This window comes from Zalophus californianus, chromosome 11 (genome assembly GCF_009762305.2).
Source record: "Zalophus californianus isolate mZalCal1 chromosome 11, mZalCal1.pri.v2, whole genome shotgun sequence".
NCBI lineage: Eukaryota > Metazoa > Chordata > Mammalia > Carnivora > Otariidae > Zalophus > Zalophus californianus.
In genome coordinates, this window is record NC_045605.1 from 39,403,721 (window position 1) to 39,428,854 (window position 25,134).

A 25,134-nucleotide genomic window follows, 5' to 3' on the forward strand; every position below is an offset into this window, starting at 1 on the left:
ATTCAGTGAGTTTGAAGATGCACATAAACCTAAGACTCCACACCTCCGCTCCTAGCTGTATTCTCTAGTAAAATATGCACACATGTAAACCAGGATACATGGATGATCACGGCATAAAAGACAACACACAGTATGATGCTTTCATAGTAGATTCAAAATAGGCAAAACTAAATAATGGTATTTGGGTTATATGCATTGGTCATAAAATGATAAAAGTAAACAAATAATTATTTACACAATTTAATGTAGTAGTTAACTCCTTGGGTGGAGAAGTTTGTGATGGAGAATGGGCACGAGGAGAGCTTCTAGAGTGTTGACAAGATTTTTTTCTTGACTAGAGTGGCAGTTACATGGATATTTGCCTTATAATTATAACTCAGTCATGCATGTATGCTTTATGCACTTCTTGGGCTGTGTTACGTTTCACAACTGAAAGAGGAGCAGGGCTTGCAATGTTTTCAATTTAAGCAATAAATTATTTTCTCTATAAAATATCATGGTAACATAATTTCCTTTAATATTTTTAAAGACTGATTCAAAGTCTAGGCTTATCATTTAATTCCACATATAGTAGGTGCTCAGATTTGTAGAACGGATGCATAGCCTGATATGGGAAACAAAGGCAGAAGAAAAATTATTAAATTTCCTTATTACCTACAGTCCATTGACAGGTCCTTGAAACAGGCAGAGTGACATTCCTCTAGGGACTCAACTGCTTGGATGTCGATGTCAACACCTTGCTAAGGGCAAAAGGCCCACCTAGCCTGAACCCCCCGCCCCCCCCGCCCAGGATAATGTAAGTTTACTTTAATGTATAAAAATTCGTTTAGAAACTTCTTTTCTCTCTAAATCCCCCAAGATACATGTTGGCAATTATCTGCCAAGCATATGGCCCACTGATATACAACTGAAGGTTCTCATGACTAAGGTTTTATTAGACGGTAATAAATGACCTTCCCCCTCCCCCCCAAAAAATAAATGACCTTTTCCCAACAACGGCTAACCCTTTCAAGGTCCTGGAAACCTTGCTTCTAAAATTCCTTGGAGAGACTTAACGTTATCCCTAAACTCCTCCCAACTTGAAAGTATATAATGAGCCACTCCTCATGACCGTGGTGCAACTCTTTCTGCCCACGGGTCCTGTTCCTGTGCTTTAATAAAATCACCTTTTTGCACCAAAGATGTCTCAAGAATTCTTTCTTGGCCATCGGCTTCAAACCCTAACGTCTTTCCTACATCATAGCCCATGCATATAATCCTTTTCAGTAAGAAGAGTCAGTGTCTTTTTTTCTTCTAGAAATTTCCCCTGTGATTTTAAGTAGCACCTGAGGCATCTTTGCAGACTTGTAAAAGTTGTTGAAGGTACTAGAAACCAGATGAATTAATTCCACTTTTTATGCAGAGGAAGAAAGTGGATTATGCAGGCCTCCAACAAGTATGAGGTGAATTCCAAGCAAGATTCTGGGAAAGTGTTGAAGGTGAGCATATTTGCTTTTAGTACTCTTAACAAAACAGGATGTGAATATTTTCTTATAAAACTGAATACTAAAACAAGGCTTTTTTCCTCCTGAGTACCCAACATGAACTTTTTTCCCCATTGTGATAAGAACTTTGTCATGTCTCAAACAGCTTTGGGCTCAACCTTATCAACTGTGAAAACCTTTACAGTCTGCAGAGTTGGATTTTATTTTCTGCCCCTGGTCGGTTTTCCTATTCTGATTTAAAACTCCTCGGTCCTGCTGAATAGTGCTTATTTGTGCCTTACCATTATGTTGTAGGTTTTCCCTATAAGACACCTCAAATCCTTAATAAAACAAGACAAGGAAGAGAGAGGGAGGCAGGGAATATATACTTGGAAGAGAAAACCTGATGATAAGTTTCAGCATGGTTTTTCTTTAAGTAACAAGACATGGTGGACAAATCTAACGCCCTTCTTTAACAGAGGAGTTAGGTTGAACCAATAGATAAGGAGGGTAAGGGTTAGAGGTACCTCTGTTTGGGCAAGACCCTACATGAAATGCCATGACACCTTTCTACTCAACATGGAGAAATCTGTAGGAAGAACCAAGTGCTAGGGAGGTTCAGACTGCCGCTAGGCCAAGAACGTGACCCAGAGGAAGCTTCCGAATATGCTCAGTCCCAGGCCCTGGCCCCAGGCTCAGTATCTCTATTAGTGGCTTGAATGGAGACCTCAAAGGTATCCTCATCAAAGTGGCTAATGCAGTGTATTATAATCTGGACAAGGATGGGCTGGGAGTGAAATATACTTGTGTCAAACTCTACCTCTAGTATGTCATCTTGGGTGAGCCGTTGATGAGCCTTAGTTTCATAGCCTATAAAATTAAGATGTAAATAATACTTACCTTTGAGTTTGTTATGAAATTAAAGGCGATCCACAAAGTACCTGTCAAGGAGTAGACACTCAGTAAATGTTGACTATTTTATTGCTTAATTAGGATCAGAAAAGATTTGGCAGGCTGGAGATGAATCGGATCTAATAAAATAACACTAGATGGTTTTATTTTATAATTTTGAATTTGGTTTGAACAAATAAAGTATAAATGAACAAAAATAAATTGCAAGAGTCCAGGGAGGAGAAGCTGTGGGAATAGCTCTCTCTACAAACCTGTCTGCACCAGACTCTGACGGTTCATGTTGCACACACCTTTTAGCCAAAACAGATCCTATGAGGAAACTGGGAGATTTTAGGCAAAAGCAACCCCCACTCCCGTGTGTCATTTGTGATCTTGCACTGTCCCCAACAACATGAGCTGGTGGTTTTAATGCTCTAGTAGTCACTACATGGCAACGTTCCAGTGGTTGAGCCCACGATCCTACCCAGTAAGTTACAGACCCCCGCCCCCAGCCAACAAATAGGAAGTATTCCATTTTTCTTAAATCTGTCTCTTGACTGCTTTGAGCATATCTGAGGAAAATTCTGGCCCCCTTTAAAGAAGTAGAACTTATTCTTCCTGAGAACCAGAGATATTTTAGATTCTTCTTGTACCTGGGAAGATTAACAACAGCCCCCAGTGCATAAAGAAAAGAATAAAAATAATCTCTTGAATGTCTTTCTTTATGCCTGTAGTGGCTAGGAGGGATAAGAACTTCCCACCAGTTCTCAGGAGAAACATCAAGTTGATTCTTTGGCTCACTAGACTAATCCATTCACTCAACAGAATTTGGTGAGTAGCCACCATGTATCAGGCACCACGTTGGAAATGTAAAAATAAATAACGCTCTCTCTTTTTGGTTCCTCAGCTGGTCATGGCTCAGTCTTGCCAGAGGCCACAGACATCCCTTAAAAAAGTTACTGCTCATACCTGAATTCTGGCTCCAAGTCTCCGAGTTCCTCTTCCCTCCATCCACTGTGCTACCACATGCTGGTTCTCTGAAATTCCCCACCTGCTTGCTTTTTAACCCCTCACCCATTCTCATCTGATTTATGGCTTAGGCCCAGACTGCTACCGAGGCTCTGAGCCGGAAGCCCACAGAAGGTTGCATCTAGTGGTTGCCTCTCCATTCCGCATGCTGTTCCATAGGCCAGTTGAAGACAGACCTGGGTCATTGCAGGCCCAGCCAGCAGCCTCCCACCCCTTTCCCACCCAGGAAGAGGGAGGGGGCAAACCTTGGGGGATCTGTCCACTTGCCAGGCCCTCCTAGCCCCTGCCCATCCCACAGCCATCACCACGTGAGGGCCTCTTCGCACACCTCCCAGGACCCCCACGGGCAGAGCGGGTGGTCTCTCTGAACTCCCCCGGGGAAATAATCTATGCAAATGCACAGTCATGTAATGGTGGGGTGAACAGTATTCCGGGACCTGAGCGACACAGAGAACCTGTTGGATCCCCGCTTGTCTTCAACTGCTGTCTGATGGATGACAAGCCTCTGCCCTGCTGCCTTCAAATTCAGCCTTGCCCCTGCTCTTGACATCCCACAGCTTGGCAGCTCGGCTAACTTATGGTCCACACAGCTGGGCCCCCGGCTTCCAGGTGACTTCGGCTGTGAGCGAGCCACAGCTGCATATGCTCCTGCCAGAACTGAGGAGCCCTTCATAGGAGTTCAAACTGTGCCTGCATTTCCCAGCCAGGAACTGTTCTGTCATCAACATAGCTCGTCAAAAATGAGAGTGTTATTCCCCGGGCTGGAAGGGGCTCGGATATTTCTGTTAAGAGAAACAGCAGAGTGTGGCCACAAGACCTCTAAATTGACGGGTGAAAACGAAAATTTGCGGAGCATCTAGTCTTTTCTGCTGATCTTCACCAAACCCAATTAGCTAAATACTTTTATCTTCATTTCACAGCTTATGAAACTCAGAAAATTAAATAACTTACTCCATGCCCAGTGGTGAATAAATGGCAAAATCAGGATTCGTACCCAGATCCATCTGGAAAACCCGTGCACCTCCTATACCAGCAGCCTCATGGGAGCAGGGGCCCGTCATGGTCACTTGCTGAGCCCAGAGCCTCCTCTCTCAAATGGGAGTACCTGACCTCACGGTAGACATGATGATCAAATGTGGAAGTGGATGTGAAGGCATTTTGACAACCCTAAAGCCACTTGGCCTGAACTACACACGTGAGGTCAAGGAGGTTAGCTCCAAGGAATCTGCATGTGCCTTCAGGGGCTGGAAAGTGGGCCACAATTTAGAATTGAAAGACAAGTTTCTGGGCACCTGTGTGGCTCAGTCAGTTAAGTGTCTGATGATCTCAGGGTCCAGGATCGAGCCCTGCATCAGGCTCCCTGCTCAGTGGGGAGTCTGCTTCTTCCTCTCTCACTCCCCCTGCTTGTGCTCTGTCTCTCTCAAATAAGTAAATAAAATCTTTAAAAAAAAAATAAAAGGCAAGTTCCCCACAGAATGGGCACAGTGAGGGACAGTGTGAGAAGCTTCCATGTTTTCTTCCCACCTGCTGTGGATGTATCTCAGCATGAGGACTGGAGTCTGTGACTCAGAGTCCTTCTTGCCTTAGCTCCTGGGCTAAGCAGCTCAGAAATAGCTGATGTTACTGAGGTCTGAGGATGAGCCTTAGGGACAGTGATTTTTTTCCTTTCTGAGAAAGGGGGAAAGAGGGCCCTGTAATCTTCGGGAGAGGACAGTGGCAGTGGTGAAGGCCAATGGCACTACAAAGGCAGTGGGCAACACCAGAAGGAGCCTCTTGCCCGCGAGAGCCAGGAATCGTGGTGGTCCAGGAGAGCAGACCCCGGCATGAGGTCCTTCCGGGAGTAGCTGCGGAAGGAGTGAAAGTAGTGAAACATAGGAACTCTGCTAGGGACTCCCAAAAGGGGACCATTGAGACCCCACAGTGTCTGGGGCAAGGGCACAGGAAGGACTGAAGGGTCACCTTTGGATTGGACTCTCCAGCTTAACTATGCAGAAGAAATTCTACTCATTAAGGTTGGTTAGGACTCACCTGTAGGTTAATTTGTTGGGGAAACTGGACTTTTCTTTTTTACAGCACCAAGGTTCACTTTATGTCTACACTTCATGTCCTGGACATGAACGAGGTCAACCTGGACATGAACGAGGTTGTGAGGGTAGCAACCAGTTTGCATACAAGTATAGGACACCAAAATGAAACAGCACCTCCATCTTTTCAAAACAACAACCTTGCGCTAGCATAAAAACAGAATGCTGTGTATACATTCCAGATTACCCCCAAATATTTCTGGGTTTCTACCTGACATAAATCTTCAAATTGGCACTTTAAACAACCCCTCTCTTTCCTTTAATGATTGGTTAAAATTCCTGGACTAGAGGAAAATTATGGTCAACTATCAATGGGCGTTTTTATCAGGCTTTTTTTTTTTTTTTAGATTTTATTTATTTGAGAGAGAGAGAGAGGGAACACTAGCAGGGGAAGGCAGAGAGAGAAGCAGACTCCCCACTGAGCAGGGAGCCCCAGGGGGGCCTCAACCCCTCAGGACCTGAGCCCAAGGCAGATGCTTAACCGACTAAGCCACCCAGGTGCCCTTTTCTTTTTCTCTTATTAATCTTATTTTGTTGTCTTTTCCTGTGTCTCCCTGACTGATACCAAGACTCCTTCGATGACATAACTTCCAGCTGATGGATGATCCTTTCTACTCTAGAAGGTTCATATATGTTGTCTGTGTTGGACTCAGCTGCCTCTGCCTTCATAACTCCCCTATATGTTCCCCAACTGACCAATATTGACCCATAGGTAGGGACATCTCTATATCCCTATTCCGCACGAATACATTACAGAAGATTAAACCTTCCACCTTCAACAACCTTAAGGATTTAAGGGTCAAAATTGTTCAGGGGGGAAATGATGAGGGAGCTAAAGGCTAGCTGAAGACAAAGCATAAGCTGACACACTGCAGCCTCCCCCACACTCCCCAGTCCTGGGTGGGGTATGTATGATAATCCTCCAGGAAGCTCCCAACTGTCTTAACGTTATTGCTTTGCTAGAGGGAAAAACAGCTTTAACTTGACAATGGTAAGGCCTCGGGTATCTTGTAGGTCCTCTTTAGCATATGAAAGTTCTTTTGACAACCTCTCCTTACCTCTCCCAACCCCGTAGTATAGGATCAATTGTTCCTCACAGCCCCAGTGTAGCTCTTTCTGCCCAGGGTCCTGTCGCCATGTTTTAATAAACCACCTTTTTCACCAAAAACAAAGTCAGTGCATATTCATTGAAGAAAATTAGGAAATGCAGACAAGTAAAAAGAAGGAAAAAATACTACTATTCAATGACCCAGAAATAGCCCCATGGTGGAATTTCTTGTGGAATTATCCTTCCACATATTTTTCTACACACGTTTTCTAAAAATAAGATCGGTCTACTCCTGCTGATTTATTATGTGCTTTTTATTCACTTGGCTAGGTTTTTAAAAAAATACTGATAATATTCATTTCCAACATAATTTTTGATGGTGAAATAGTATTCCATAGTATTGATGTAACTATTGGTTGAATATTTAGTTAGTTGACAATTGAATTCTATAATTTGGGGGGCATGTTTAAAATAGATCTAAAAATATAAAGAATAGCACAAAAATATCCATGTAAAAATTACATTTTGACTACTATAAAAAAGGATAATAAAAATTCTTGTAGCTCTTAAAAAAAAAATGGGGCGCTTGGGTGGTGCAGTTGGTTAAGCATCCAACTCTTGGTTTCAGCTCAGGCCATGATCTCAGGGTCCAAGACTGAGCCCTACATCTGGCTCCACACTCAGTACAGAGTCTGCTTAAGACTCTCCCTCTCCCTCTGTCCCTCCCCACTGTGCTCTCTTTCTCTCCAAAATAAATAAATAAATCTTAATTTTTTTTTTTTTTTTGTAGTTACATCTTTGTGCTTATCTCTGGTTACTAGAGGCCAGTTGAACCCAGACCTGGGTTCTGTCAGACTTAGGATAAATCCTTGGAAGGTAATTGCTGGCTCAAGTTGCATGCCCATTTCCTCCCAAATTTTTATTTTAAAAATATTCAAATATATAAAAAAAACCAAAGGAATAAAACAATAAACACCTAACCACCAAAATTCATTTCATCACATTTGCTTTATCTCTTTCCATAAATTTATGTTGAAAAATATTAAATAGTACAAACATCATGACATTTCGCCAAACTACTCCAGCTTGCATCTCCTAAGAACAAAGTCATTAACCCCCTTAACCACAATGCCATTATCACACCCAAAAACTTTAACATTGATTCAAAAATGTTATCCAAATTTCCCCAACCATCTTCCAAATAAATATCTTGTTAGCGGTGCCCCCACTTCCAGGATTCAATGAAAAGCAATACCTTACCCTTGGTTGTCATGTTCCTTTAGTTCTCCTTTAATCTAGAATCATCCTTTTGCCTTTTATTTTCTTTCATGTTGTATTAGCCATCTATTGCTGTCTAATCAAATAATAAATTGCTGCATAACCACAAAACTTAGTGGTTGAAAACAACTCTAAACATTTATTAGCCTGTAGTTGCTGTGGGTTGGGAATTTGAGAAAGGCTCAGTTGTGCGGTTCTGATTTGGGGTCTGTCATGATGTAGTCAATAGTTCACCTGAGAATTCAGTTACCTGAAGGCTTGTTTGAGGCTGGGAGATCACTTCCAAGGTGGCTTACTCAAATGGCTGACCAGATGGTTCTAGCTGCTGGCAGGAGAGTTCCTCACCAACAGACCTCTCCACAGGAATATTTACGCATGTGTCCTTCTCAGGTCATGATGATTAGCTTCTTCCAGAGCAACTGATCCAGGAAGGTGCAAGGCAGAAGCCACAATGTCCTTTATGACCTAGCCTCAGAAGCCATACACAGTTTATTCTGCAAAACCCTAGTCAATGTGGGAAGGCACTATACAAGGATGTGAGTACCAGAAGGCTAAGATCATTGTGGAGCCATCTTGGAAGATATATACCATACTTACCATTGACATTTTTTTAAAAGTCCAGGCCAGTTGTCTTGTAGGATGCCCAGGTTCCAGGTTCATCTGATTGTTTCCTACTAACTAGATGCAGATAATGCATATTTTCCATTGGATTATGCCAAGAGGTACTTCTTGTCAGTTTGGTCTGTTATTGATCATGCTAAGTTTGGCCACTTAGTTCAGGTAGTCTGGTTCGCATACCAAGTTTTGGATTCACTATTACCACTGGGATGATAATAGTGGCCTGGGATGATTTCTCCAGAGAGAAACGGAAGGTTTTATTGCAGTTTTACACTACCAGTCTTTTAGCGACAACAGCTATGTGTGTGTGTGTGTGTGTGTCTGCATGTGTATGCACATTTGATGTTAATACTGATAGACATTCTGAACTGCAGAACGCAAATTCAATAGGCAGGAGGGAAAGGGCATGCAAAAGGATGAACTCATTGAGGACAGAAACTGTCTTATTCTTCTATGCGTTCTGATTGCCTTACACAACGTGGAACAAATAATAGGCATTTAACAAATAGGTGTTGGATAAATGAAAGAAAAAACCAAAAAGGAAAGAAAGCCAAAAGAGTAGAGGGGCACTTTCTAATTTATAAAAATGTAGAAACCAAAATACTACTTTCTGTCAAAATAAATGTGTAAGTCCCTGGGAATCTCCTGCCCTCCCAGTCACCTCTCGGGGTGGCCTTGGGGGCTTCTGGTCCTGTTGTCTTCAGGTTTTGTTGCCACAAGGCTCCTGACAGTCAAAATCTCCAGTCTCCTTGGTTCCTTAGAAAGCATGTTATATTCTAAACCAAACTTTTCTCTTTCTTACCATGTTGATAAACTGCTTGCATGACAACTTGAGCCTTGCTCATCCACTTAGTCATTCTAGGAAGGAAGTGAAGTCCGGAGGAATGATACTTTGCTGATGGTGAGGGCCGTGCTAAATGGAATTGCCTGAGCTAATCTGAGTGCATTTCTGTAGAGCCTCTCACATTCAATTCCATCTTCACTTTGTTTTCTCTCTGCCATATTGATTCATGAGCCCTCCCTCTGAGATGCATGAAACTGTGGTAATGTGTCCCCTGGTGAACAAATAATTAAAACAATGGGTCTCATTTTTTAACTGCCTTTTCTAATATAGCAAAAGGGCTTGGAAAAGCACTGGGCACCATGGAGGTAAATGCCCCCCTCTTCAAGCCTGCCTCAGTGAACACCCTATTTATCCAGCTAAGCCAGGACAGAGTAGAAAGAGGAAAGGAGAAGGAGGGTGGGAGGGAGAGGGATTTATGGGGAGCCCACTGTGGCCGGATATGGGCCAAACACTGTCCCACAGGCAGCCAGGAAGTATTGGGTGGGATTCTAAAGCTAGGTGAAATAAGCTAGATACAAATACAAATACTGCATGATCTCACTTTTCTGTGGAACATAAAATCATCAAACTCATAGAAATAGAGTAGAACTGGCGGTTACCAGCGTTTAAGGGGAGAATGGGGACGTGTTGGCTGTAGAGTACAGAGTTTCAGTTATGCACAGTGACTAAGTTCTGCAGATCTAACATATAGAAAATGTGACTCTAATTACCAGTCCTGTTTTACACACATGAAATTCGCTGAGACGGTAGATTTTAATGGTTCTCACAACAGAAAGTAAAAAAAAAAAGAAGGAACCCACCTCCCAGTTTCTCTGTGCTGAGGCAACCCATGTGTAACTTTCTTGTGCTTTTTCAGAGACATTTTTTTGCATACATTACTGAACGTTTATATTTATTTTTTAGTCTACGTTGTCCACTTTATTTATAGTAGTCTTCCATACCTGCTGCTCTGTAGCTTGTGCTTTTCCTTAGTAATACATGTTGGGGATCAAGAGCCTTCTCGTTCTTTCCTGCTACCACAGTGTTGCATTGTGAGACTCTGCTGAAGTCTATTTGCCTGGTCCCCTGTGACACACACTTCAACTCTTTCTAATAGTTGGCTAGCGCAAACGATGCTACAATGATTGATATACTACAATTTGCCCGAGGATGAGTATATCTCTAGGACAACTTCCTAAAAGAGGAATTGCTAGGTTACACACAGGTGCATTTGTGATCATGAGGATCCATCTGCCCAGCTGTCCTCAACAGGGCTTGGACCAGCCTCCACTCCAACCAGCACTCTAACACTGTTACCCACACAGTATCTTGTACATCTTTTAATCGTTGACAATCTGATAGGCAAAGAATCAGACTATGCATTCCAGGCCTCTCCTCGTTTCCTTTGCATTTCCGCACCTCACTCACCCTTCTCCCTCTGATCAGTGACCTTCTATCTAATCTGAGCACTGCCTGAAGGCGTTGTTTCTGGGGGGACATCTACAGTTCCCACAAGCTTGCGAAACACTCCCACAGCACTTTGTTCTTGATCTGTTACTGTACCTTCCACATTCTCTGTTTAAGTGTCTATCTCCCTGACCATGAATCTCTCCAGGACCAGAATCTTGACTTGCTCACCTTGGTGTCCTCAACACCTACTAAGCTTGGCAGCTATGTACTTGTTTAATGAATTCGAAAAATATTTCAGTTGCATATCCATTGGTAACAAAATTAGCAAACTAGATTTTTGCAGTCTGAAGGAACTTCTCCTCTCTGACATACTTGGGTGATGCCCTGCATTCTGAAATCTCTCTAAGTCAGGACGCTTCTCTGCTTTGCCACGAACACCCATTCCTCACAGAGAACAGGGAGATGGTGACTAGGAAAAAACTGTGGACTTGATCATCAGACCGGACTCTGTACTTCCTAGGGATGGTTTGGCTTTGACTTCAGCATGCACATGAGCCAAGATGGAAAAATACCAAATCAACTGCTGTCATGTGCCAAGCTTCAAGGGAGCTCATTCCATCCAGGACTTGACTAGAAAGGTGTTAAAGCTTTAATATCTCAGCCATTGAAAACTTCCTCTGATCTTCCATGCAAATTTGTGTTGCTAAAATAAAGGGTTATATTATTGCCAGATAGAACAAGCCAGATTGCTTTTAAATGAAATTGTGGAGCTTGTTTGTACACTAAATATGAATTTTAGGTTCATGAAAACAACTCCTGACAACTCTGAAAAGGAAATGAATGTAAATGTATTACCAACTCTGCCCATTTTTCTCATTTATGCAATGTGTCTTCCTCTGGCCCACCTTTCAGCTGGATTAAATGAAGAGGAATGATGATGTATCACATCTACTTTCCTTAATTTCATTGTTTCTCATCATAAGCAATTTATATGAGGACTGACATTAATTAATTCAGCTTCATTTATCATGTAGTTCAACATTTAATCTAGTCCCGTGCATCAGATAAGAATATAGTATTCTGAATTCTGGAGTTCTTACCTTGAGTGAAAAAAGAGGTCATAAATCTAAAACAGCACTTGTGTCTCTTTTGCTTGCTACTCCATCAATTACAGGTAGATACTGGCTTCCGGAAAGTTCAGGAGAGACAACCATCAAGATTGATGGGCTTAGACCTAACGTGGAGATGTGTGACCAGTCTCTCAATGCCTAATGACCCTCAAAATAAGAAGCTTCTTCTGAGGAGTATTTATCAGAAATTCTAGAAATCTTCCGTTTGAGTCAGCACTAGTTCTAATATTTCTTCTGATTGTGTTGTGGAGTCCTGTTTTTGATCCCCAATCTATACCAACACATTCTGATTGTACAGCTTTGGAGGGCCAGCTAAGGGGCCAGGGTCCACAGCACTTTCTGTTACTTGGAATGGCACCAACACCGGCCCGTTTTTCTTCTCCACAGTCTTCTCACCTAGAGTTCAGAACGTGTGGCCGAGTGGTCATGTTTTATGTGAACGGATAGCTTACCAATGTTCTAATACTGGAGTCTGCCTTTCTCTTTACTTTTTTTTTATGGGTCCATAGCTTTGGCTTTGTCACCCCACCTGACTCAGGTTGATGTATACTCGCAAGGTTCTCCTTCGCTCTTGCGATCTGCCATTGTTCCACGTTAGGGTCTGAGGCCCACCCCCTGTACTCCAGGCTTTTGGCTAGGCCTCTGATTTCTGCTGCCAGCCACATTCCAGTTTCCTTTCCTAATTTGCCACCTGGGGAGAGGATATCCTCTAAATCTCTGAGACCGTGGACACTGGCTGTTAGCCTTGACCTGTATCTCTCACCATTGTCCCTGAACACCTGGTTCTAGGTGTTGGGTGTACTTCTTCCCAATCTTAATGTAACAATGTCTGCCTCTCTTTGCCCCTCCTTAGCACCAATAGCCTCAGAGTTCATCCAGACCCTGTTCTGTTCATCTTCTTTTGCTGAGGTCAAGCCATCTTTGTTCAGTGATACTGTGATAGATGACAAGAGTCCTAGCTAGTGGTACACTTACTAAAATTTTTTATCTTTAACTGTTATTCCCCCAAATAAGACATGTTCAATTTGAAAACAAAAAACAATAAAGGGGTAGATAAAGTAAAACATGGAGGGTCTCTCCCTACAATAACAGTCCATCCGTTTCCCCAAAGGTAAAAATTAGGTAAAAGTATCTGCAGACCTTGTATTATGTATATACAGAATATAAATAGATGAACATACATACATAGAAGATATAATATGGGGGGATCTTCAATCTGTTGTTTCTCACTTAAACCTGTGTAACAATCCATGAACACTAGTATCCCATAATTTCTATGTACTGCTTTCTATGTAACCATGATTCTGTTGATATATTTAAACTGAATCCAATTTTTCAGCACTACAAATAAGGAGGTGTTATATATTATTATGTCAAATGGTACAGATATTTCCACAAGTTAAATTGTTAGGTATACACGTTTAAAATTTTGATAAGCACTAAAAAAATTATTTTACAAACATTTTATAAAAACTTGCATTTCGGGGCTCCTGGGTGGCTCAATTGATTAAGAGTCTGCCTTCGGCTTAGGTCATGATCCCAGGGTCTTGGGATCGAGTCCCGCATCAGGCTCCCTGCTCAGCGGGGAGCCTGCTTATCCCTCTACCTCTGCTGCTCCCCCTGCTTGTTCTGTGTGTGTGTGTGTGTAAAATAAATAAATTAAATCTTTAAAAAAAAAAACCTTGCATTTCTACAATAGTGAATGGCAATGTTCATACCCTCCCCAATATTGAATACTTTCAATCTTTTATCAGTTCACCAATCTAGTGGGTGAAAAATGATATCACATTGGCATTTTTTTAAATTTTGGGGTGAATATTTTTTCAAATGTTTAACAGTCATTTCTATTTCTTCTTCTGTGCATTATGTCTATTTGACCTTTATTTTTACATTTTTATATTGTAAGTTTTTTTATAAACCATAATTTGGATATTATTACTTTTTAAGATATTACAAAGATTTTCTGCTAATCTGTTGTTCGCTTTTTAAAACTTTATTCAGAATATATTTTGCCAAGTAGTGGCTTTAAATCTTTACGTAGTTAAATCTGTTAATCTTCATTTGAGGCTCCTGGATTTCATACCATTCTTTAGAAAAGCTGTTCCTGCCCCAAATTATAAAAATGTTCTTTATTTCCTCTAGACCTCATAGTTTTGTTGTATGTTTTGTGCTATAATTCATATTTGTATATAGTGTGAGTAAGGGATCTTACTTTACTTCTTCCAGAATGAAGAGATCGTTATCCAAGTACAATTTACTAAATACACTGTTTCTGTACTGATTTGTAATAACAGATTTTGTATTCTAAATTCTAAATATATATGACTCTGTCTTTGGACTTGTTTCTGGTCCATGAATCTACTTACATATTACTACAGTGTGCTTTATGTGAACCCAAGATTAAATGGTTCATGCTGTATTAAGAGATATTAAGGTTGCCCTTCATTTATATTTATATCATACTAATGAATACAAGTTTAGTACTCTGCAAAAATTTTTAAAAGAGGGTTTGAAAGTGGTTTTCCTTAACACTAGTCCTTTGGGATCTATATTAACTTCAGTAGAGCATCAAGAAAATAAGTTTTGTGAATCTAAAATTTGAGGACGATTTAAAAGATTTATTGTCCAGATGCCCTAGAGTCTATCAAAAGATCCTCAAGACATGTATCATATGACCTCACTGATATGAGGAATTCTTAATCTCAGGAAACAAACTGAGTGTTGCTGGAGTGGTGGGGGGTGGGAGGGATGGGGTGGCTGGGTGATAGACATTGGGGAGGGTATGTGCTATGGTGAGCGCTGTGAATTGTGCAAGACTGTTGAATCACAGATCTGTACCTCTGAAACAAATAATACATTATATGTTAAAAAAAAAAAAAGACGAAGAAGATAGCAGGAGGGGAAGAATGAAGGGGGTAAATCGGAGGGGTAGATGAACCATGAGATGTGATGGACTCTGAAAAACAAACTGAGGGTTCTAGAGGGGAGGGGGGTGGGAGGATGGGTTAGCCTGGTGATGGGTGTTAAAGAGGGCACGTTCTGCATGGAGCACTGGGTGTTATATGCAAACAATGAGTCATGGAACACTACATCAAAAACTAATGATGTAATGTATGGTGATTAACATAACATAAAAAAAAGATCCTCAAGAGTTCCATTCATTTATTCATTCAGTTTACATATATTGCACATTTACTATATACCATGTATACTGTATTAAGCACAGGAGAGACAAAACTAGACATAGACCCTGCCCCCAAACAATTTACAGCCTCATTAGGGGACACAGAAATATAAATAAGTGTTGGTTTAAAAGGTATGATGAAGGTAAATACAAGATAGAGTGGTGACCCGAAGTGAGAGTGGATGAGCCCAGGGGAGGGGAAAGGGGACATAGCTGGGTCCTAAAGGGTGAACATGAGCTCACCTGGTGGCCGAAGGCAGGCCAGGTGATCCAGCAGAGCCAGCGTGGACACAGGGACAGGCCACTGGAGCCCTGAGGTAATGGCGAGGGCTCCCAGGGGCTGGAGGAGAGAGGAAGAGTGGGCTGGAGCAGTGGATGATGCTGCTGGAGAGAAAAGCAAAGACAAAAATCATGAAGGGCTTTTGAATCTCAACAATGTAAAGAGACACAAGAATTATTTTCACAGGATGATGAAAGTACCATTTTTACATTTTGAAAAAATCACTTTGGTTGAAGTATGGACAATAGATTAAACGAGAGTGAGATTAGAACCATGGAGACATTCAAGAGATCATCGCAACATCCGGGCAATTGTGAGATGATAGATAGATGGATAGATAGTTAGATAGATAGATGATACAGTGATAGATCTATGTATGAAGTGATGTATCTATGTATACGGTATATCTATACATGTATCTGTAGATAGTTGTTTACACATCATGTAATGGGTTAAATAGCCACGTTGTTTTCCCTTCAAGCCACCTTAATAATGATTCATTAATTAAAAAGGCAAAATAATCCATACATACTCTGATAGCCTATTAAGACATTTTTATTGATAATGGGAGAAACCAGCCAACAGAGTATGTACATTAAACAGAAAGTTGGGCAAAAGAAGTGGCTTACAAATAAATTCCAAGAAAGATTTTTCTGAGTTATTAAAATAAGGGAGACTTAATCTTGGGCTACATTTTAAAGTCCATCCAACTTAATCTTCTTCCTGACTAAAATTTTGAGAGAGGCCATCTATCCTTTTGAGGACTAAAACATGATTTTAGGTCTAACCAGTTCCAAGCGATGGCTCTAACTGTGGTATGGGGTAACTGGTGAGGTAAACAGTATTCTTCAAGTAAGGAACTCCAATCAATCAGATAGGGGGTAGGGAGTGTTTCCCACTTACACAGCAGAGGTCTGGAAGCCAAGATGCTTAGAAAGAGTTCGTCCCTATTTCTCCCAGGACACAACCCACTGTCCCTCTGCATTTCCTTATGGGCTGAAAAAGAACATGTGCATTTCCTATTCTCTTAGAAATTTTCATCTTTGTCTTTATCCAAATTTATCTTGTATATTCATTTAGTATCGAGTTGATCAATTAATATTTGGAGAGGATCAAAGAAACACCCCTGATCTGGTTGTAAGACATAGAAGAAAGCCCAGATCCTGCTGGAAAGTTCTCAGTGGTCCACGGGCAGGTGTCATCTATCTCAAGATACAGAAGCTCACAGAAATAGACTGAGACTGGGAATTCCAGGCTAAAATGAACTGGGGAGTCATTGGGTCCATCTGGTTCTTCTGTCTTTCCCGAAGATGGCTCTGTCCCTTGTCCTAGGATGTTGCTGTTATAGTGATAGTGTGGAGGAGGAGGAGGGGAACTGTGACAATAGAGTGAAATACCAGGTAAGAGAGCTCTGGGCATGTTTGTTTGTGCTTATTTATCTTGCTCAAGTCTTAAGACGAGCATAGCCTGCTGCCGCCATGAGGCCAAGATCTGGTGTTGGCTCTTGTCCTCCATGTCCCCGGCTCTCAGGCATTCTTGCTGAGTCTGTACCATGGTGTCTGACTCATTGTACTCACTTTTGATGGTTTTTCTTTCAAGGTCCATCATCCCCTGATGCTATCTCGCTTCCATCATGAAACAATCCATCAATCTTTGTCTGTTTATGCCTAAACCCTATTTAGAAACAGAGTGTCTGTGCAAAATAAGGAATCCGCCTGGATACTGGTGATGTTCTGTCCTCTGCGCTCCCCCAGCAGCATGTCCAAACCTGCGCTCCACCCAGACAGGATCTCCACCATGTGCACAGAGCACCCAGCACAGCTCCTGGGGCACGTTTTTAGTAGATTCTAGGATAAGGGAAAGAAGTAGATAAATGTCTCAAAACACCAAACCGAAGATACAGAAGACAAAAGAGAGAAAGAAGACAGCTGTACCAACAAGGAAGGACAGTTCCAGTACACCTAAGCTCACATGCTTTGATGTGTGTGTGTGTGTGTGTGCGCGCGCGTGTGTGTGTATACTCATATGCACAGATGTGTGTGGGCTATACAAAAGGGACCCAAAAATAACCATCAAGCACTCTGAAAAAAACTAGAAGGAGCTTATTTTGCAAAGCCAAACACAACTCTAAATTATACCTGAGATCTTGCTTTTAGAATTTTGCCTTAAGGGAAAAAAGTTCATATTTTGCATTTCTTTTGACTTGTTCTCCTTAAATGCTTTGGAAATCTGTAAAAACACTTTTAGAATGAGCTTGGTGTGTCCCAGTCACGTGCAAGGCACAGTATTGGCATCTTTACCTGAAATATAGAGGGTACTACAAGCAGCAATAAAACAAATATGTAATACAGCTCTAGTCTGAGGCAAAAGAAAGTAAGTAACACCAAGAGCATGTGGGGGTGGGGGGGCAGGTGGTCAGAGAAGGGAGCGGTCTCAGCTCGAGGGCAACAGATATGACCATGCATGACCATGGTCTCCGAGAACATCAGGGCTCAAGCAGGCAGTGCCGGCAAAACAGGAGGACTTGTATGTGACTGTGGACCTCAGTTGGTGGGTTTGGCTTGATGCTTGTCAGCTCTGCAGAAGGTCCCCAAAAAGCCTCTTGGCCCAAGTTGGTTATCAGGCTGGCTGCAGGAAGGGAGAATTCCTACTGAGTCTTGGTACTATCTCAGATGCGGGATCAGGGAGGGTATTTGCAAGGTGTGGGGGTCTGGTTTTAAGTAATTTAAGGTAGTCTTTTATGATGGATAACTAATTTTGGGTAATACGTTTTGTGACACAGTGGTTTAGAATGAACAATTCTTGAGAAGTAAACTTGGCTAGTAAGAAGCCGTTTGCCCAGATGAGCAAAATCTCTCCTTCCATAGCAGAGCTGTTCGCCTGGATAAACACACTCTTTGTCTTAAACCAATCAGTTGATCAGTGTCTAAGGATTTGTGTGGATACAGGTGGACTCAGCTCTGTGCTTCACAGGTGAGCCAAGAGGAGGCAGGGATGTCAGTTCCTTTGTTGGCGCTTTGGGACGGGGTGGAAGGTAATGGGACCTGAAGCCTGAGGGTGGGTTGTTCCAAGGCATGATAACATAACTTCCGGGTGGCAGAATGAACTAGTTATAACCTATTTGAAATCTGTAGATTTGATCCCTGCCATGTTGCTAGCTTTGACCACTTGCTCTCGATTTACACTGCTACCACCCCAAGTAGAGTTTTCTCTGTGCTTTTCCTGGAACTGAAGTCTTTCAAATGGTCCCTTGCTCTCCGGGCTTTCTCTTCCACATGTCCTACTAGAACACCCAGATTAATTGTGTCAACATATAACTTGGGCGATATCACCCCCTGCCCACCAGCTTAACACAGCTATTGAACTCCAGTAAGTAACCTCTGCTAGGTCCTGACCCTCCCCAGCTCCTGCACTGCCCTGTGTCCATAGGCACCTGTCATGCCTTCGGATCTCACCCTGAGGTCTGACGCCTGGCCTTCAGACTCGGTGAAGCCTCAGAGCTGGAGGACACTGTAGACAGGGCCTGGCCTCCAAGTTAAGAGGAAGGGCGTAATTTACAAAGGCACACTCTATCAAAGTCTGTGAAAGAGTCTAAAATAGAAATCAGAGCAAGACGCTTAGGGTTTAGTGGACTTTAGATTTTGTTTTCTTTCTTTCTTTCTTTTTTTTATTTATTTGAGAGAGAGAGCGTGCACACACAGCAGGGGGATGGGAGCAGGGGAGGGCCAGAGGGAGAGGGAGAAGCAGACTCCCTGCTCAGCAGGGAGCCCAACATGGGACTGGATCCCAGGACCCCAAGATCATGCCCTGAGCCGAAGGCAGATGCTTAACTGACTGAGCCACCCAGACGCCCCAGATTTTGTTTTCTTTAAAAGTGGCTTTCTAAGCCATGTGGTCTCAACGTATTTAAAACAACAACAACCTGGTTTCAAGAAAGGTTGTGAAGCGCATGAATTTGCTTTTGATCTTGTCTACCTCAGTTTCTCCCTCAGTATATATGAAATTCTAGGGGTGAGACAACTACTTTGCTGAGCAAGGACTTTTTGCCAGCCACTTGACCAGGTGCAGTCATTCAGTGCCCTCTGGGACCAGTATAGGTGGCTATTACCCTCTGCATGTCACAGATAGGGAGCCCGGGAGTATGAGAATTTAGACAATGAGGCTAAGTTCTCCCTGCCAGCGAGTGCCCTGCTGCCTTTGGGAAGCTACATTGGCAACCCCAAACTGTAGAGGGTCCCGTGGCACCTCCACCTCACTCCATAGCAACTTGCCCCCAACCTCTTCTTCCTGTGCCTTCCTCGGGGGACCAGCTTGCTCGTGTTGACCGGCTATGGCGCCTTGGAGAGGCCCTCCATTCACAGCTCTTCTCCCCCAGCTCAGCAATATCGCTATCAGACCGCTAACCACTACCAACACACTACTGAGACGGTTCCTCTCTCTTCCGCCACCGCCACCACCACCTTTGGCCCCAGTGATGAACACCTTATCTGGTGTTCAGCAAAGTCAGGCTCAGCAAAGCGCTCAACAAACATGACGACATTGAATGTTCGCAGCAAGCCTTGTGCGCGTGGCGCTGGTGAGGCATTTAGAGACGTATTTCCGTTTAAGCCATTAATGGGTTGAATTCTTCCATTTTTCTTGCAAGCATTTAACTTCATTTGCACAGAAGCTAAGTGTACTGTTTCTGGTTCTGACAGATCTTGCATCTCAAAGTTTTCTTGCTGCTTTCCCTTGCATCAGTGGATTTTCCCTAACCCTAGGGAAAGCACAGGCCCACTTTACTTTGGAGAGCCTGATTTGGACATAATCTTTGCGCAATCATGAACGGTTCCTTCTTTCATTTCCAAAAGCATTGGGTCATTCTACCTAAACCCGCCATTGCAGCTAAGGAGAAAGAGCACATGTTTTGCAAGGTGGTAAGACTCAACGCTGCTCCCAGAAAGCCTTGCCCAGAGGGGCACCTCTGCAGCCAGCAAGTACATCCGGCTTGCTTTCTTCTCCTGGCCCAGGTGGGGCTTTTTTCCTAGGAGTGATGTTGGCTGTGTATGTTGAGTGGCTTTCTCCATTCCTAGTGGGTCACACCAGCCCAGGATAGGAGGGGGCTATAATTTCTCTTTGTAGGATGAAGAAGAAAATGATGTGATTTGCAATCCATACTAAGCAAGACAAATAGCCAAAGAAACACGGGAGTTTTCATGGCCCAGATCAAGATGGATTTCCCTGCTGAAGTAAAGCCTTCCTTAGAATGCATTCATCAACAGCAGTGTGCAGTCTCCTTCTGTGGGGTGAGGGAGATACAGGACTTGATTTGGAAATTGCAGTTTAGGCAAACATTAAGAAGGTTCTGTTTTTTAAACTTCCATATGCAATTAGAAAAAATGTGGTATTGTGCTATTGAAGAGAAATTACTCCCTGATTAGGGGTTCTGGGGAAGAAAGGGTTCCCTTAGAGATGCTCTGATTGGATAATAAAGCAAAGTCAAAAATATTTTGAGGAAAAAAATGCTCGCTTGGAGACGATCTAAATGGATACTAGTATCACTATGTGCGTGTCAAACAAATAGGTATATTATGAGACGTTTACACAATGGGGCTTCCCATGACACAGACTTTCTTCTCAGGAGTCACCTGCTACCTCATAACGGATGCATGTCTAATTAGTGTGGTCTTAACACCAGCTCCTGCGGTATCGGGCAGATATAGTTGTTCTGTTTCATAGATGGGGAAACTGAGGCTTGGAGAGAATCCCAGATTCTCCACTGTGAACTCAGTTAGGGAGGGATCCATGTAGACACTGAAGCAAGTTACTTGAGCTTCTGTTTCTTCATCCATAAAATGGCCATTTTAACACCTACCCCGTGGAAATAATAAAGGTGATGAGTGGCTTAAAGCCCTCCCATGGGATCTGTCCTGCGAGGGTGTGGGTACTCAAGCACTGGTAATTGACTTTGTAACTATCTCTGTGGTCCTCCCCTCCTCTCCTTCACCATCACTGACCTTCTGTGGTAGAGAGCAAAATTATCCCGGGTCTAGCAGGAAAGCCTAGAAAAGAAGAGTTTTCTCCTGGCTTTGAAGTCCCTCCCCCAGGATGGTGAGCTGCTCAGAGGGAAGGGACCACATGTGACCCCCATCTGCATGTCCTTCTCCAAGCCCAGGTAAGGCAGAAAGAATCGCTGAGTGCAGCTGACTTGTTATGTGGCAAATCAATGCCACCATCCCTCCCTCTGGCCTGGCCTGTTGTTTGGCTGTGCACACTGGCCACCCAAAGTAGGTCAAGGGCAGACTCCTTCATTTAGCCAGGCTCTCTGTTGACCTCATTTCAGGTTGGGGTCAGACATCACTCACAGTTCGGCCTCATCCAAGAGCATTTCAAATGGCTTGTCGATCTCCAAGCTTATACCTTACTACTATAAAAGAAATTACACTGATGCTCTATGGGTACATTTCAGAACATTTTTCAGATTTCAGATTACAACTTGTCACCATGAGATTTCCCAAAGAGAAGAAATAGAGAACTGTATTATTAGTTATAGTCTTTTTCATTGCCCCAAACCAGAAAAACAAAGAATTGTTATTACTTAGCCTACCTTAGAAAAACAGAAATGCATTTTTGAAACTTTTATATTTAACCACTTGAACTTATTTGCTAAGGAAATTAGGCCAGTCAAGTAGATCCTTTACATTTACATTGGCCCTCTGCTGTGTCTATAAATAAATAGGCAAACATTTGTCAGGAAATGCTCTAAAATGCAGACATTCAAATGTACATTATTCTTCACAATAGTCCTCTTGAGACACCGGACACTGGTTCCTTCAACCCTGTGGTCCCAGGGATGTGTGGAAATCCCTTTCTTGGGATCTACCTTAGAAGTCAGTCTATAAATTGCACAAGAAAATCAACCTCAATTCCAGCCTTAGTTTTTAACTCTGTCTGCAGTTCAGATCTACTGGGGAGCTTTAAAACCCAAACCAGGGGCGCCTGGTGGCTCAGTCAGCTAAGCGTTTGCCTTCGGCTCAGGTCATGATCTTGGGGTCCTGGGATCGAGCCCTGCATCTGGCTCCCCACTCAGCAGGGAGTGTGCTTCTCCCTCTGCCTCTCCCCTACCTCCATTCGTGTTATCTCTTTCTCAAATAAATAAATAAAATCTTTTAAAAAAAAGATTAAGTATTTAAAAAACAAAACAAAACAAAGCCAATGACTATCTCACCGCAAAGCAATTAAGTAAGCATGGCTGGGCATTCACAACTTAGTTTCTAACTTCTCAGGTGATGTTAATGTGCAGCAAGGATTGAAAATTACACCTCTTCTTTTAACAAACAGATACACCCAGTTTCTCTTTGAATGATTTTTCACACTTCCAAAATTTAAATCTATCACCAAAAGACAGAAATGTATACCTTAGAAAATGCACACCAAAAAAAAAAAAAAAAAAGTGCTATAGTTTCCGAAAGCAACTCCCAAATTGTTTGGAACCATGGGATCTTATTAGAATAAACACGTACCTTCTTAGGGGACCATTTAGAAAAATACAAAACCTGTCACTTGCTCATTCATTCTTCCATTAATGAGCATTTGAGTTGTTAAGTTTTTGGTAATTGTAAATAAAGCTGCTATAAACATTTGTGTGCAAGTCTTTGTACAGACATATGTTTTCATTTATTTGCATGAATACCAAGGAGGAGAATAGCTGAGTCATAAGACCAATTATGATAAAAAATAAAAGCTATGTGTATTAATGTATGATTACAAGAAATTGTCAAATTGCTCTGCAAAATTTAATTTTACTCTCCATCTTGCAGTGTATGAGAGTTTCAGGAACTCTACTTCCTTGTCGACATTAGATACTTTTAGGCTTTTTGATTTTAGCCACTCTTAAAAGTATAAAATTTGATGTGATTATGGTTTAAATTGACAGTTCCATGATGATTAATGATACTGAACATTTTTTCTTGTTTTTATAAGCCATTCATGTATCTTCTTTTGCAAAGTGGCCAAATCTTTTGCTCGTTTCTTAGGTAAACTTTTTATTTTGAGATAATTGTGGATTCACATGCAGTAGTAAGAAAGAATACAGACGCCACATGTAACTTTTACCTAGTGCACCCCACGGTAACATCTTGTAAAAATATAGTACAATATCACAGCCAGCTACCAACATGGCTACAGTCCTCCCATCATATTCATTTGTGTGTATGTATTAGCTATACATGATTTTATAACACACATGGGTTCCTGTATCCAGTGTCACGGTCAAGACCCAGAATAGTTCCATCATCATGAGGATCCCTCATAACCATATCCAGCCATTCCTAAACTCTGCAACCATGAATTAGTCTCCATTTATAAAATTTGTCATTTAAAAAATATCGCAGAAATGGAATCATACAGAATATAACCTTTGGGGATTTTTTTTTTTTTTCACTCAGCATAATTCCCTAGAGATTCATCCAGATTGTTGCTTCTAGGGATGCCTGGGTGGCTCAGTCAGTTAAGCCTCTGCCTTGGGCTCAGGTCATGATCTCAGAGTCCTGGGATTGAGTCCCGCATCGGGCTCCCACTCAGCGGGGAGCCTGCTTCTCCCTCTGCCTGCTGCTCCCCCATTTGTGCTTGCGTGCACACTCTATCTCTGACAAATAAATAAATAAAATCTTTTTAAAAAAAATTTTTGCTTGTATCTATAGTTTGTTCCTTTTTTTTTTTCTTTTGTTAAGTGGCATCCATGACGTGGATGTACCACAGTTTGATTAACCATTTACTAACTGAAAGATATCTGGGTTGTTTATGGTTTTTCACTATTCTGAACAAAGCTGAATGGATGATCATTCGTGTACAGGTTTTTTGCCAGGTCATATGGTCATTGTATGGCTAGCTTATAAGGAACTATAAACTGTTTCCCAGAGTGGTGGTATCATTTTACATTCCCACTAGCAATGCAGTTTCTCTGCACATTCACCGACATTAGGTGTTAACCATTTTTTATTTTAACTATTCTGATAGGTATGTGGTGATATATAATTGTGGCTTTAGTTTAATTTCTCTAATGGTTAATGATGTTGAACATTTTTTCATGTGCTTATTTTCCATCTGTATATCCTCCTCAGTGAAATTTCTGGGTATTTTTTTTCCCCTACGTTTTAATGGAAATGTTTAGGCTTTTGTTGTTGAGTTTGGAAAATTCTTCATATATGTTCTAGATAGTAGTTCTTTGTCAGATGTGTGATTTACAGATATTTTCTCCCAGTCCATAGCTTGTCTTTTTGTCCTCTTAGCAGGGTCTGTTACAGAGCAAAACTTTTTCACTTCGATGAGGTCCAATTAACCCATTTTTTCTTTTATGGATTGTGCTCTTATTGTCAAGTCTAAGAACTCTTTACTTAGCCCTACATCTCAAATAGTTCCTATTTTTTCCTAAAAATAGTTTTACATTATATATTTAAATCTGTGATCAATTGACTTAATTTTTATGTAAGTAATGAAGTTTAAGTCAAGATTCATTATTTTCTTTTGTCGTTTTTTATTGAGTTGTTCATTTTTTCTTGTTGAATTGTATGTGTTCTTTATGTATTCTGGATACAACTCCTCTGTTAGATATATGTATTGTGGATATAATTCCCAATCTATTTTTTTTAAGATTTTATTTATTTATTTGACAGAGAGAGAGACACAGCGAGAGAGGGAACACAAGCAGGGGGAGTGGGAGAGGGAGAAGCAGGCTTCCCGCGGAGCAGGGAGCCTGATGCGGGGCTTGATCCCAGGACCCTGGGATCATGACCTGAGCCAAAGGCAGATGCTTAATGACTAAGCCACCCAGGCGCCCCCCCAATCTATTTTTTTAACAGTATCTTTTGATGAACAGAAAATTTTAATTTCGATAAGGTCTGATGTACCATGATGAA

The 25,134-nt window shown here is 41.8% G+C and overlaps 1 protein-coding gene across 1 annotated transcript in view; it reads right to left on the minus strand.

Annotated features, from left to right (window-relative positions):
- Window positions 1-12,045: 12,045 nt before the first annotated feature.
- Window positions 12,046-25,134, minus strand: part of MTNR1B (melatonin receptor 1B) — a 29,853-nt gene continuing 16,764 nt past the window's right edge. Inside the window, exons 4-7 of the mRNA XM_027577926.2 lie at window positions 16,465-16,613; window positions 15,202-15,342; window positions 12,304-12,465; window positions 12,046-12,170 (exon numbers count right to left, since the gene is read on the minus strand). Coding sequence (XP_027433727.2) covers window positions 12,046-12,170; window positions 12,304-12,465; window positions 15,202-15,342; window positions 16,465-16,613 — 577 coding nt within the window. The remainder of the gene's footprint in view (window positions 12,171-12,303; window positions 12,466-15,201; window positions 15,343-16,464; window positions 16,614-25,134) is intronic.